At 29.8% G+C, this 12,772-nt stretch overlaps 1 protein-coding gene and 1 long non-coding RNA gene across 3 annotated transcripts; one reads left to right on the top strand and one right to left on the bottom strand.

The window, feature by feature from the left end:
- Positions 1–1,685: 1,685 nt before the first annotated feature.
- LOC107990393 (uncharacterized) lies at positions 1,686–4,208 on the top strand. 2 transcript variants are annotated; one of them, XR_001761888.2, is made up of 2 exons: positions 1,686–2,506; positions 3,956–4,208. It is a non-coding gene; the product is annotated as an uncharacterized LOC107990393 (long non-coding RNA). The 2 variants fall into 2 exon arrangements; XR_007821651.1 differs by having other exon boundaries at positions 3,659–4,208.
- Positions 4,209–8,014: 3,806 nt separating this feature from the next.
- LOC103483743 (transcription factor MUTE) lies at positions 8,015–9,815 on the bottom strand. The gene is made up of 3 exons (XM_008440497.3): positions 9,684–9,815; positions 9,199–9,588; positions 8,015–8,249 (listed from the first exon to the last, which is right to left on the bottom strand). Exons 1-3 carry the CDS (start codon positions 9,777–9,779, stop codon positions 8,163–8,165), a joined length of 573 nt encoding a protein of 190 aa, XP_008438719.1. The 5' UTR covers positions 9,780–9,815; the 3' UTR covers positions 8,015–8,162.
- Between the last annotated feature and the right edge of the window lie 2,957 nt (positions 9,816–12,772).

Below are 12,772 nucleotides of genomic sequence, written 5' to 3'. Positions count from 1 at the left end.
TGGCAGCGATAATACACTAACAGACACCTCACCACCATTTCCATTAATCCCTTTTCTTTTTTCACATTCATTTACAAATTTCATTCCATTCTTTCTTTTCTTTTTCTTTTTTTTTTTTTTTTTTTTATTTTTTTATTTATATTTAAATTATAAATTTACACTTTTTTTTTATTATTTTATTATTTTTTTTCTTTTCATTCATATTTCACTTCTAAATTTGTATTTTTCTTGTTTTTCAAGAAACAAAACCAAATCTTAAAAACTAAAGAAATTAGTACTTCCTAGAAATTTTTATGACTTAAGCTTATTTTAGAAAGGAAAAAAAAAAATCAACCATTACCATTGAAGACCTAAGTTTTAAGTTTATTTAAAAAATTATAGATCAAAATATCACAAAATTGAAATTTTAAAAATTTATTAGACATAAAATAATTTTTTTTATCAATTAGTTTTTTTTTATATATTTTAAAATTATATTACATACACAATCTAGGTATGTGGACAAAGTTGAAAATTTAATTTATATATTTTTTTTAGTTAAAGACTAAATAGATACCGACTTCAAAGTTTAACAATAATCAAAGTTAACTAAACATTTTTTTTTTAGAATTTTATATTTATGTCTATTAGATTTAAAAAGTTTAAAATGCGTGGGATATATTTATATATATATAATTGTATAGCTAAGAATCTAATAATAAATTTGTATGCTTTTAATTGTATCTAGTGAGTGTTGACAATATTAGACGTTGTCATTCTCATTCATTCCAACAAATCTTTAACAAATAACAAAAGTATCTACACTAGTCTAAGTCCCACAACTCGGTATTTTCCCTACAATATGCGCCAAAATTCTTTTGAATATGTTGTAGCATCATTTTATACCATAAAAGACTTATATATTAATGTGTTGAGTGTCGAGTGTTTGTTTGACAGAAATTTGATGAGCTTAGCATTTTTCACTCGTTTGCACTTCAGCTCAAGACAAATCTTTGACTTTTCAAGCAATGGAGCAAGTCTCCATTTAAATTGCACTAAGCTTATAATTGACACTGTCAATGACACAAATACGTTTCACATTGTCATATACCTTGTTGCTTTGTTGATATTATTCATCTTGATACTCTATCCTTCTTGTTCACATCTTTTACTCATTTATTTGACGTTCAAAACAACGCACAAATACGAGCTTCATTTTATGTTAGAGATATCAAGACAGATGCTAAATAATAGGTGAGTTACACCCAACCTAATAACTAATCAACTCCCTATTCATGACTACTTCCACCTTGTTGGTCTAAGACATAAGCTTAGTGGGTCTTTTTTGGTTTCACACATGACCATGTTGATAGTTAATTAATGGTATCATTTGGTCCAATCCATACACTTTGAACACTAACTCATACTGCTTTGTGTAGTCTAATTGAATCATATTACCAACGTCCAAATATATACTATTGTTAGCTTAGAAGAAGAAGAAATCAGGGTTTAATACACTATATATCAATGTTGAACCAGAAAAGAAAAATTAAAACCAACGATTTTCTTGAACTTTTTATGAGAAATCTTGGTAGAAAAGATGACTAAGATGACATAATCTCTTCAGATGAAAATAGAGAATTTGAAAAAAGATTACATACGTAATATTGGAAAAAGATTAAACAAGATTTATGGAAGACGTACAAAACAATAGTCAAAGTCGATCTTCGTCCTGACCAAGATTCCATCCAGAAAGCCAAAAAAACAGATGGTTTGTCTGTGGCATTTAAAGATTTTCTTTTTTCTTTTTGGTAATTGGTCAAAAAAGTATAATTTGTAAAGGATGGGAAAAATTTTGAGTACTTTTTATGACCATTGCCCTAAAAGAGATAGGAAGAGAAGAAATGGATTTATAAGATTACTAAACTTGTTTTTCTCTTTTGTTCCAAAGGTTATTTGTAAGTTGTAAGGTGTGGATGAGCAGAATGAACAGTGGAAACATATAATTTCATCAAACACATTGAATCTTTTACATATAAGAAAAAAGGATTTTAAAAAAAATATATTTGATTTGATATTTTACGAATTTCCATTATGGGCAGTCCCAAAAAGAAGACAAAGTTCATACATTTCTGCAGCCGAGTGGTTGGAAGAGACTTTTCATTCAACTTCAAGAACAACAATACATACACAGAAAGAAGTGGATTCGATATTTACAAATGCGAATTTCTTAGATTATTGGATTGGAAAAAACCCCATTGAAAGTGATGCTTTTTCGACACCTGTTGCTTGAATTCCGGGTTTAATCACTTCCATTACCCAAAAGAATATTTCTCTTCTCCAGTCAAACGCAGCTTTTCCCAGATTTGACGCTTAGTGTTCGTCTTCTTCTACATTCCCTTCCCTTCACTTCCATCAAAAGAAAAAAAAAAAACCCACAACAACAACCAAGTGGGTGTCGCAATTACACCCCTATTCTACTCTCTCTCGTTCGCCCGGCTCTTTCAAATTGGAATGCTTTAAAGTGGTCAGTCAGTCAAACTCAAACCCTTCTTCATTTTTTTCTACTCTGTTTATGCTAATTTTATATATGGGTTAATTTCTGATTGCTGCTCTTAACCCGTTTCATAAAATGTCTCTGTGAAATCTGTTATGTGGTTCTTGATCTAGGGTGCTGTTTTTAATGTGTGGTTTTGTTGTTGTCCTGTATGTGTTTGATGAAATGCCTGAATGAGGTATTGTTTAAGAACTTTTATGAATATACTGACAGAAACTAGCTCTCACTTGCACCAAAGTGTAAAGTAATCAATTGGAATGGTAAAACTGCTTGAATTAGGACACATACTTTGAGCTGAGCAGAAAAAAAAGAATTGTGCAGCCTTATGATTTCAGGAGGGGAACAGATTGGACTTGTGCTACAGAATGATTACTTTGAGTTGTCACTATTCATTAAAGTTTTGATTAAGTTGAAAGAAAATTATTAATTTTGAGACAAAAGCTGATGATTATAGGCCGTTTCAATTTGTGTTTTTTTAAAAGACTTTTTCAGTAATCTTCACGTGCCTCTAGCTTTTGAGAAAGAGAGAGAGAGACCATGCCTCAAAATGATTATGATTAGTGATTTAAATAAAGAAATGACCCACCCTTAATACTAATTCCCTTGATTTGGGCAAGAATGATCATCTCACCTCACCACTTTGACCAAAACTCATCTCTCTCCAACCCAAAAAGCACTCTGCTTTTTGTTATTTACTTTATACCCTTCCACCCTCAGACTTGACAGCGGCAGAAAGAAAATTTTTCTTTTTCACATGTATTTAAATGGTCAAATTCTTTGGTTTTACTCCATCCCAATTCATAATAAGTTTCAAAAAGTTATCCCCTTCCAACCGTGTCTTTTAACGAAGGTAAATCACACTTTCTCTAAGTATAAGATTATCTTATAAGATCGTAGACTTAAGCAGCACTCTAAGTAAAAGTACTACTCCCTCTCAATCTCAAGCACACTCAATATGCACCATTTTTAATAATTGTATTACAGATCAGATTAAGCTATTTTTGTACCAAATATGAAAATAAATTATTGTTAGGAAAGAATATCATATGCATTGTCTGTTAGGAATGAGACATCAAATTATATTTTAGAGTTCCAAAGCTCAATAATATATGGTTTTGGTAGGAAAAAAAAAACACTTCAGTCAATGTGGAGCCGGTTTAGAGCATAAGCACACTACACAGTGCTTGGAATCTCAGTGGCAGAGAAATTTTAGGGTTCAATTTATTGCCCCCAACAACTTGCGCAATTCCAGTGCAAAATGCCAACTGAAAACCCTCTCTCCATTTCTTTTTTCTCTATGCATAATGAAGTTTGAAATTGGAATTTAATTGAGTGTTTTTGGTGGGCAAAGTGAATTAGAAAATGGCCAAAAAGAAGTATGCTTATGTGTTTATTTATTTGATTTTAATTGCCTTGTAGCCATTATTACTCAACTTAGGGGCGCCCCATGGAGTATGAGCGAGAACCCATCCTCAACCGTTCCCCGGTTCTCAAGTTATTAAAGCCTAAATTTTTGTACTTTGTGCTTTTATGTTTTAAATCTCATGGAGAAATAAGTTTTAGAAACTCCTATTTGGGTAGAATTTGTGAATTTTAAAAGTCAGATGATTGATAGGATAATTGGTCAAGGAAGTAGCTACAACGTAACTATATAGCAATTTCTCTTTCTAGATGTGTATGTGAGATAGTCACGTACTGTTGACTTCATTGAATAATTCTTTTGATAGATTTTAGGGAAATTTTTTCGGTACGTACATATCACTTTTGTTCAACATTTAACTACTGTTGGATGATATATTACTTTATTCCACAAGCTTTACACCATTGTTAAACGTTTCTTTTATCTAAAGAAAACATTATTCAATGAGCCTAACAATATAACTTACGCATTTAATAATTATAGGGTGTAGATGTAGAAATCTAGATATTCCCTAATAATCACTAAATACGAATTCGATATTTTTGTAGTTTTTTTTCTAAAACACGGTCAATTACATTGTGTCGCTTCCTCAAATAACTTCTCCACTTGAAAAGCTCACCTAGAAATATGAGTAGACACAGTCAACTAAGCTAAGGAATTTATATAGTCTAGATTAAGTAGACCTAATATACCATATGTACAAGTCTGACTTTCTCTAATCTTAGACTATAAAATACAATCTAAATATAAGTTAACTATGCCCTAATGGATTAGGTTTCCTAGAATAATCTAAAGGGCCATCCATCAAACAGGCACAAGCCACAACACCCATGTTTGGTACAAGTGATAAACATTGATTTATTCATATTATATTTGTTGTTTTTATTGTATTAAATATGTGAATCAATATCATATAACCCATTTCTCTCATTTGACCAACACCTACCCACCTATATGGTTTTGGTTGCATTTTTGTAGCAATGAAATTTAATAATTGAATTGTGGCAGATGCATATCCCCTTGGTCTTGCTAAGCTTAAAGATCCTCTTTACATATTGTAATTGGAAACTGTTGTAAATGGACTCATATATATGATAGTGACAAATAAATTATCACTAATGTTAGAAAAATCGAGCCACCCTAGCAGCTACCAAAATTTCTAATTGAATGGTCCAAAGTACATACAGAAGCTATATATCCTTTTGATTCCCTGCCCTTTTTTATTATTCCTTTCGATGCATTCCAGTTGACTGCAGATTTTAGAATGTTAGATTATAATACTTAAACCCTAACTTTTTCTGCTATAAAGTATTGAATGTTTATTGGGACTTAATCACTACATAGATGCTTATATATATATAGTTGTTGGTTGAAGTTGTTTTGTTATATAGTCAAATAAACAATAGGATGGCAAAAAGGGTTTTAGATTTTTTAGATCAAGTGAGAAAAACAAAAGAGATGATACACAAAGAATTAAAATTAAAATTAGCCCTTTTCTTTAGTTTCAATTATTATACTGTAAATTTCAGTTTATTTTATTCCAAGTACTTCTACTACTATATGTGCAACTGTTTTTAAATTATTGAATATGTTTGATATGAATTCTTAAATCGAGTATTTATTGCTAACTTGTACTTAAAAACAGTGAGTTGAAAACTAAAATTTAAAGAAGTGTAAGATCTAAAACAAAAAATGGAAAAATCATTATTTATGAAGAGAGAAAAAAAAAAAGAAAAAGGAATTGATATGTTGATTGGAGGCTAAGAAATAAATGGATATTATAAGGTAATTGTGAAGTAATAGTAAACCCTAAGGTTGAATAATAATAATAATGATGATGATGATGATGATTAGAGTGAGGAGGCAGGAATATGCAGTACCCAAATTCACATGCCACTCTCATTATTGGACCAATTTTTCAAACAAAAATCCAACTTGCTCACTTCAAGAAATTAATATATTTATTTTACCACAATTATATTCTTTTAAAATTAAAAATAATAATTTCCAAAAAGGAAAAAAGAAAAGGTGAACTGAAAATCATGGCCCAAAAGGCCCTTCCTACTTGGGCCTAACCCACAAGCCCACAAGGCCCAACTCATTGACGACAACTAGAATGAGACGTAATAATTCGATTGTAGCGTAAAGATGAAATAAGTATTCTATTATTTTAGAGGTTTCTAAGTGTAAATTATGTAACTTGAAATTATAGCATAAGTAATTTTATATATATATATATATATATATATATAAATAATAATAATGAATTAAAATATGAAGGCATAATAAGAAGAGAGAGGCAAAGGAAGAAGAAGAAGAAGAAGAAGAAAAGTGATAAAGGGCTAAGTTGGGAAAATGAAGGATAGAGGGAATCTCAATTGTTAATTATTAATTTGGTATTTCTGTGTTTTATTACTTTAGGAAAAAGGGTGGGACCCAGGGTAAGCATAGAGTGCACCTTCCCACGCCTAATAATTACTCCAATCGCCACTACTGGCCCATAATCCAGACCGTAGACAACCTCGTCGTTTTATAAGCGTACACGTGCCCCCCCTCCCTTAATCATTCGGTGGGTCCAAGGAGTCAGAGGGAACACGCTTGTGAGTGACCGTACCTGATTATTCAATTAAAAGTCAAAAACGTCAACGGTTTTGGTTTTGGTTTTGGTTTTGGTTTTGGTTCAGCGGCGCCGGCGAAGCCGCATCTACGACCTTTGCTTTCCACTTTAGTTCTTCATTTTCTTCATCGTTTAACTATCAACAACTTTTGTACGATTTCTTTTTACAATTATTTCTATTTTTCTGATGCTATAATTTCTACTAAAAATATTATCTATTCCCTTATTTTATGATTACCAGTAAATAAGAGGAAGACAATAATAATATATTATACTATTAGGGAAATATTTCTTCATGTATGTATATATATATATATATATATATATATATATATATATGAATGTAGTTCAATAAAGAAAATGAATATGTGAAAGTAATGTGAGAATATTCAAAGTAAACAAATAACTAGTTCGTGTGACACTCTACTTGAATAATTTCTAATAATAGGAAATTAGAATATGGATAATGATTTGTAGGTGAGAACAAAATATATATATTTTAGAGAGAAAGATTACTGAAAATTAAAAGAGTTTGTGGCTAATTAATATTTCATTAGCAAGAGTTTTAACTAATTATAAAATGTAGTTGATTTATAAATTCTCATTTGGTGTTCAATATGATTCATCCAGGGGTTGTTTTATCCATTTGCTTAAATTGGGCTTTGTTAGAAATCTTAATATTATCAATGTCAACATCCTAAGTTTATTTATATATATATATTTATATATATATATATATATATATGCACTTAATTATGCCTAGATTACCACAATATTAGAGAAAAATATAATGTTGTAGACCTCAAATAAACATCAATAACTTCGTATCTTTATTAACATGTATACGAGTGATGTTTTATGTTTTCATCTACCTTATTTCTCTCTATTATTCTGAGGAAGAATTAAATTTTTTTTAGGAGGAGTAATTTTAATTATTTTAAGGAGTTTTTATGTAATTTTAAATGAAATCGGTAATGGAAGGATTTAATTTGATACACTAGTTAGTTAGTTAGTTAGTTAGGTCTTTTAGTTAATAAACTTATTAATTAAAGGTTTTAGTTAAGATAAAATTCAAATTAAGTTGAGGGGCCATATATATTATAAATTGATTTTTTTTTTCTGGAATGTAACTATATGATTCATAAAATAATTAAAAGATTACGAGAAATCTTTAGATGATATATCACAAGAAAAATCTCAGCTACAAATTGTTAAAAATTAAAATAATGTTTTTTTAAAAAAAACAAGAAAATAATTGTTCTTTTAATAATTTCCCATTTGCCAAAGGCTTAATCATGATCTTCAACTACAAGATTGGCCATTAAAACCTTTAATATGACTCCAAAGAACCATAGTTTAATCTATGTTCTGCAATTATTAAACTAAAAAACAGATTAAGTACTTATAATAAGGGAGGAATATAAATCAATAAATAAACATATATATGTAAATTAGCTTCTTATATTGATTAAACAGTGATCTTGAGTGATCTGCCAAACTTTCTTATTTTTCTATTCTTAATGTAAACTAAAACTGACTATAATTAAGCATATAATTAAGTTCTTGAAAGGTTAATTAAATTATGTTTATCACTGGCATAAATAAAGTTGAGAGCAAAAGCTTTGTTGAACTTCATAAGCTAATTCCTCCAAACTTAGCTGACATTCAAGCCCTATCTGCATCCAACATAAAGTTTAAACCAAACTTATCAATTAAGCTCAGAAAATTAAGGAAAATAATTAACAATCTAAAAAATTTTGATCACACAATCCACAAATCTAGAGTTTAAAGTAAAATTTTATGTAAAACAATATTACATGCATGCATGCATGGAAAAAAAAAGGGTGATAAGTTATTCTAGATTTATATAATCTAAAGTAATTAAGGATAATATAAGTAACCAGTTTGATTTATCAAAATTTTGGCTAGTCGTTATTCCATGCATGTATGCATTTAAATATAGTTGTTGAAGATTGAAGATAGGATGGATTCGTAACTAAAAGTGGAAACCCATAAACCCTAACTTTAGTCCAAAGCATGGAAATTGTTGAGAATTCAATTCCAAAATGAAGGGAATGATAGATCAAAATTGTGAATATATGACCATCACATGCAAAAATAATATTGTTTTGAAGTGTTGAATACAAAAATTATTCTCCCTCTTTTTCTTAAGTTTGTGTGGTGATCTCTATATTTGATTTGGGCAAAAAAAAAGTTGACCAATGATTCAAACTTTCTATAGTTTCCTTGTGTCAGTTTCGATTGAAATAAAAATAATTTTGTTCACATTAACTTCAATTTCTTTCATTATGATCATATAATGATTGTTACTATTCACAAATACTTGTTGTACTTAGAAACCCTAATTATGTATTATGTAATTATTTTCCATCAATCGTCTTTGGTAGTATATAGTACCCTCTTGTGTATATGATATCTTAAATATTTTCCAATTTATATAATTCCTATTCAGATATAGATAATTTTGTTGTCATATTGTGAAATAAACAATAATAATTAGAGTTTCAAGTATGAGCTTTTTGTAATATCCCGAATCAAAATAGAAACCCTAATTAATGATGAGGGTAGTTAATTAATTAGCCTTATGTTGATGATATTGTATACCTTGACAACAAAAGAGTATAGAACCGTGTCATCCATACTACTAATGTTGAGATGAAGAACCTCAAAGGACAGCCTCTCGAAGACACCAATCATCTTTGAAAGTTGGCCGGGAATCCGTCGAGAAATGATCTTCAAAACCACGTTCGAACCCGAAATCTTTGCTTCAACATCCGCAACCGATGAATTGCAACATGCTCCGACGTCAACTCCATTTTCAAATCCGAACGGGCTTTTATCGGACCCCAAAGCCACCAGCTGTGGCCTGGGGCTCGGACCGGGGCTAGGGCTTATACTCTTCCTCCTTCGTTTATTCGACTCCAAGGATTGCAACACTTGATGCAACTCCTTGATGAACTCTATGACTCCCCCAATAATGGAGGCTTGATCTCCCTGTAATAAGATAAAAGTTACCAAAACCCTATCATCATATGAAAGCACATGAAAATTAAGAATAAAACAGAGTGAGAGAGAGATTGAAGAGAAACCCTTTTGATATAGAAAGAAGGGGTTAAAGATCTCAAAACCCTAAGATGTTCATTCATTTGCCTTCTTCTGTTTCTCTCCACAGCAATATGAGCCATGAGGTACTGATGTGAGGTTTATTTGAAGAGTGCTATATGTGTGTGTTTTGGGAACAAAAGAGGAGGAGTATTATTGAGAAGGTATTTATATATGAATAGAAAGAAAGAAAGAAAGAAAGAAGGGGGAAGGGCATATACATATATATAATAAATGCAAGAAGTTGTAGGTCTCGTGAGAGTTATGATATGGTTTTATTAATATTACTTTTATCATATTATTTGTTTCCTTGTATATCTCTTTGTAATATATGCATGTATTACGCGTCTCACGCCTAATACCTTGCCTCAATTACGTGCCCCCCTCGTGAGTTAAAAACATACTCTTCTAAACCTCAAAACCTTTTTTCTTTTTCTTTTTCCTTTTACATTCGACAGAAAGAAATACATCAAAAGTTGGTTAAAAAAAAAGTTAGTAAAAAATAGTTTTTTCTCTCTAAATTTTAACATCAACATATATATATCAAGTAGTTGAATCTGTTATTAATGTATCACAACTTGTTCTACAACTACATAGCCATCCATATATATCTAAAATATCAGGGAACCAAAAACAAAGGGTTTTACCTCTTTCTTAATTAAAGTGGCATACGAACTTTTTTTTTTTTCCTTCTTAATTATTTGCTCTCTCTCTCTCTATATATACCTATATGTACATTTATACATTTATACATTTACCTCTTTCTTCATTTTTTTCCCCTTTATTATTTGCATGCAAAACTACTTCTTTCTCATTATATCACTCAAAGTTTAATAGATGAACTTTGATGTCTCAACTGTGATGTTCTGATTCCCATCCACAGCTAGCTTTTGGCTACCAATGTGCGTGAGATAGTAAATTTTTTCAATACTTCAACCACTATAGTCTACGATAATTTTATGATTTATAAATACTATATGGATAAGCTCACACTAACCCCTCATTTTGCATCTAAAGGAATATTGGAATATAATAGTACAGATACAATAGAACATGTTCTCTATGGATTCAAACGTTAAACCCATATACGATGTATCCTTATATATGTAACGTTCTTTTATTACATATTAAAGAAAGACCGAGCTTGATTTTTCTTTAAAGAATTCTCTTTTTATCTACAACAAATTCGAGTTCGATCGTCGACTAAATGAACGATACCATTAGTATTTTTCTTTGGATGACATAATTTCTCAAAGTAAGTCATAATTAGATTAGTTTTTTTTAACCCATATTTTGGCTTAAATAATTGAGTTAGAAATGTTTGATTAATTATCCTTCTTTTATTATGTTAGAAAAAGTTAGAAACGAGACTGATTTCTTGCAAACTTTGTTTCACTATAATGAAAAAGAAATGGAAGATTAGGGAGAGTTTACCATTTTGGGCTCGGGCAATGTAGCCCAATTGCTTCGGCCCAAAAATTATGAAATTAAACACCAAAAGTATGATTACTTAAGCATATTTAGTTTGATAAAAGTATTTAATTTTTTTTTATAATTATGTTTATGTAATTTCACGGTTTTCTTTGCAATGAGACCAAAATTTGAAAAACGCTTTATTATAACAAAAATGTGAAAAAGGATGTTTCAATGGATACCCTCCAAACACGACTGGATTTCCTATTTTATAACTTCAACTTAAACAAATTTCAAATGTATTTTGTTTTAAGTTTTGAATTCATACGGAAAATTATATGTGATATTGTTGATGTAAAAATTTAGAGAACTATAAGTCCTGTTAAGCTCTTCTACAACAAGATGGTGTGTCATCCGGTTAAATTCTCTCTTCACGACGAGGGTAGTACCCTGGTGGATCATATAAGTAGACTCAACCTGTATCAATTATAGGTCTCACTAATCAAGTTTCTTAGCAATTAATTAAGTTGAAATATTGAATCTCCTAGTCGTAAAGGGAGAAATTTTAGTACTATCATGATTTGTTATGATAATAACATTTAGATGCATCTATATGTCTTTCTTTATCAAAATATATAAAATATTCACATACAAATTAGGTTATATGTTTATTGTGTAATCTATTCAGTTGTCTAATTACAATTTGTCACGTGTTAATTAATTATCTAAAACAATCGTAGAGAAAGAACACGTGTAATGACCAAATCATTTAGATAGTTTACCAATATCTAGCCGTTGTCTATCCCAAATAGATAAGTGATAGATTCAAACAACCATTTACCAAGATCTAGACGATCGTGTATCAATATTTAAACAATATTCTTTCAAACTATATTGTACAACCGTTCAAATAATAAGCTTTTTGACGCGCATGTATGGTCCATCAATCGCAAATTACTTTTATTATCTCACGATGTGTACTTGTGGGTTATTTTATTTTTCAAAATTATTATTTATGACGTAAATATTTTACATTTTCTTTCATTTTAAAATATTACAAAAAGAATTAAAATGTTTACAAAATATTGTAAAATATTTTACCTGCATCAATAACACTGATAAATTATAATATTTTAAAAAGATTTATTGTTTGCCTTTAAATTATCATTGGAATAAAATTTTGTAATTAAATATTTATGACATCCTCTACACGTTTGTAGAATATCACAGAAACTACATTAATGTTCACGTAATGGAATATGCCTTTAGTTTATTTTAATTCATACAATATCTTATTAATAAAACCCCAAGCTAGATGTGACAATAACATGCTATTACATCATACCTTATTATCAACACACCCAATCACTTAAATTTTTCAACCCAAATCTGTTCTCCACGTCTATCATCGCGGACCCCCTAAGATCGTGTTTTTTAATCATATGTGTTGTCAATTTTCCCCGTCAAAAGTTTGTCGGGTTTTAATCTTGTGGTGTTGGGTTTTTTCCTCTATCTAGATTAACTCACAATTTGTTGGATAAATATATTTATATATACATACCAACAAAAACTTAGTTCAACTGATATTATGAACTAATATCCATTAAAACACTAACATGAGAATGATACGGGGATATTTAAGACTTTGAATTAAGTGAAGAAT

This window comes from Cucumis melo, chromosome 6 (assembly GCF_025177605.1).
Source record: "Cucumis melo cultivar AY chromosome 6, USDA_Cmelo_AY_1.0, whole genome shotgun sequence".
In the NCBI taxonomy this organism is placed as follows: Eukaryota; Viridiplantae; Streptophyta; class Magnoliopsida; order Cucurbitales; family Cucurbitaceae; genus Cucumis; species Cucumis melo.
The sequence above is the reverse complement of the archived record's forward strand: the minus strand, read 5'-3'. Positions and strand labels throughout refer to the sequence as shown.

Coding starts and splice junctions, on each gene's coding strand:
- LOC103483743 (XM_008440497.3), bottom strand. CDS start 9,779: ATGGCTCATATTGCTGTGGAGAGAAACAGAAGAAGGCAAATGAATGAA. Junction 9,589..9,683: donor CTTCTTTCTATATCAAAAGG/GTTTCTCTTCAA, acceptor ATCTTATTACAG/GGAGATCAAGCCTCCATTAT. Junction 8,250..9,198: donor TATACTCTTTTGTTGTCAAG/GTATACAATATC, acceptor TGTTGGATGCAG/ATAGGGCTTGAATGTCAGCT.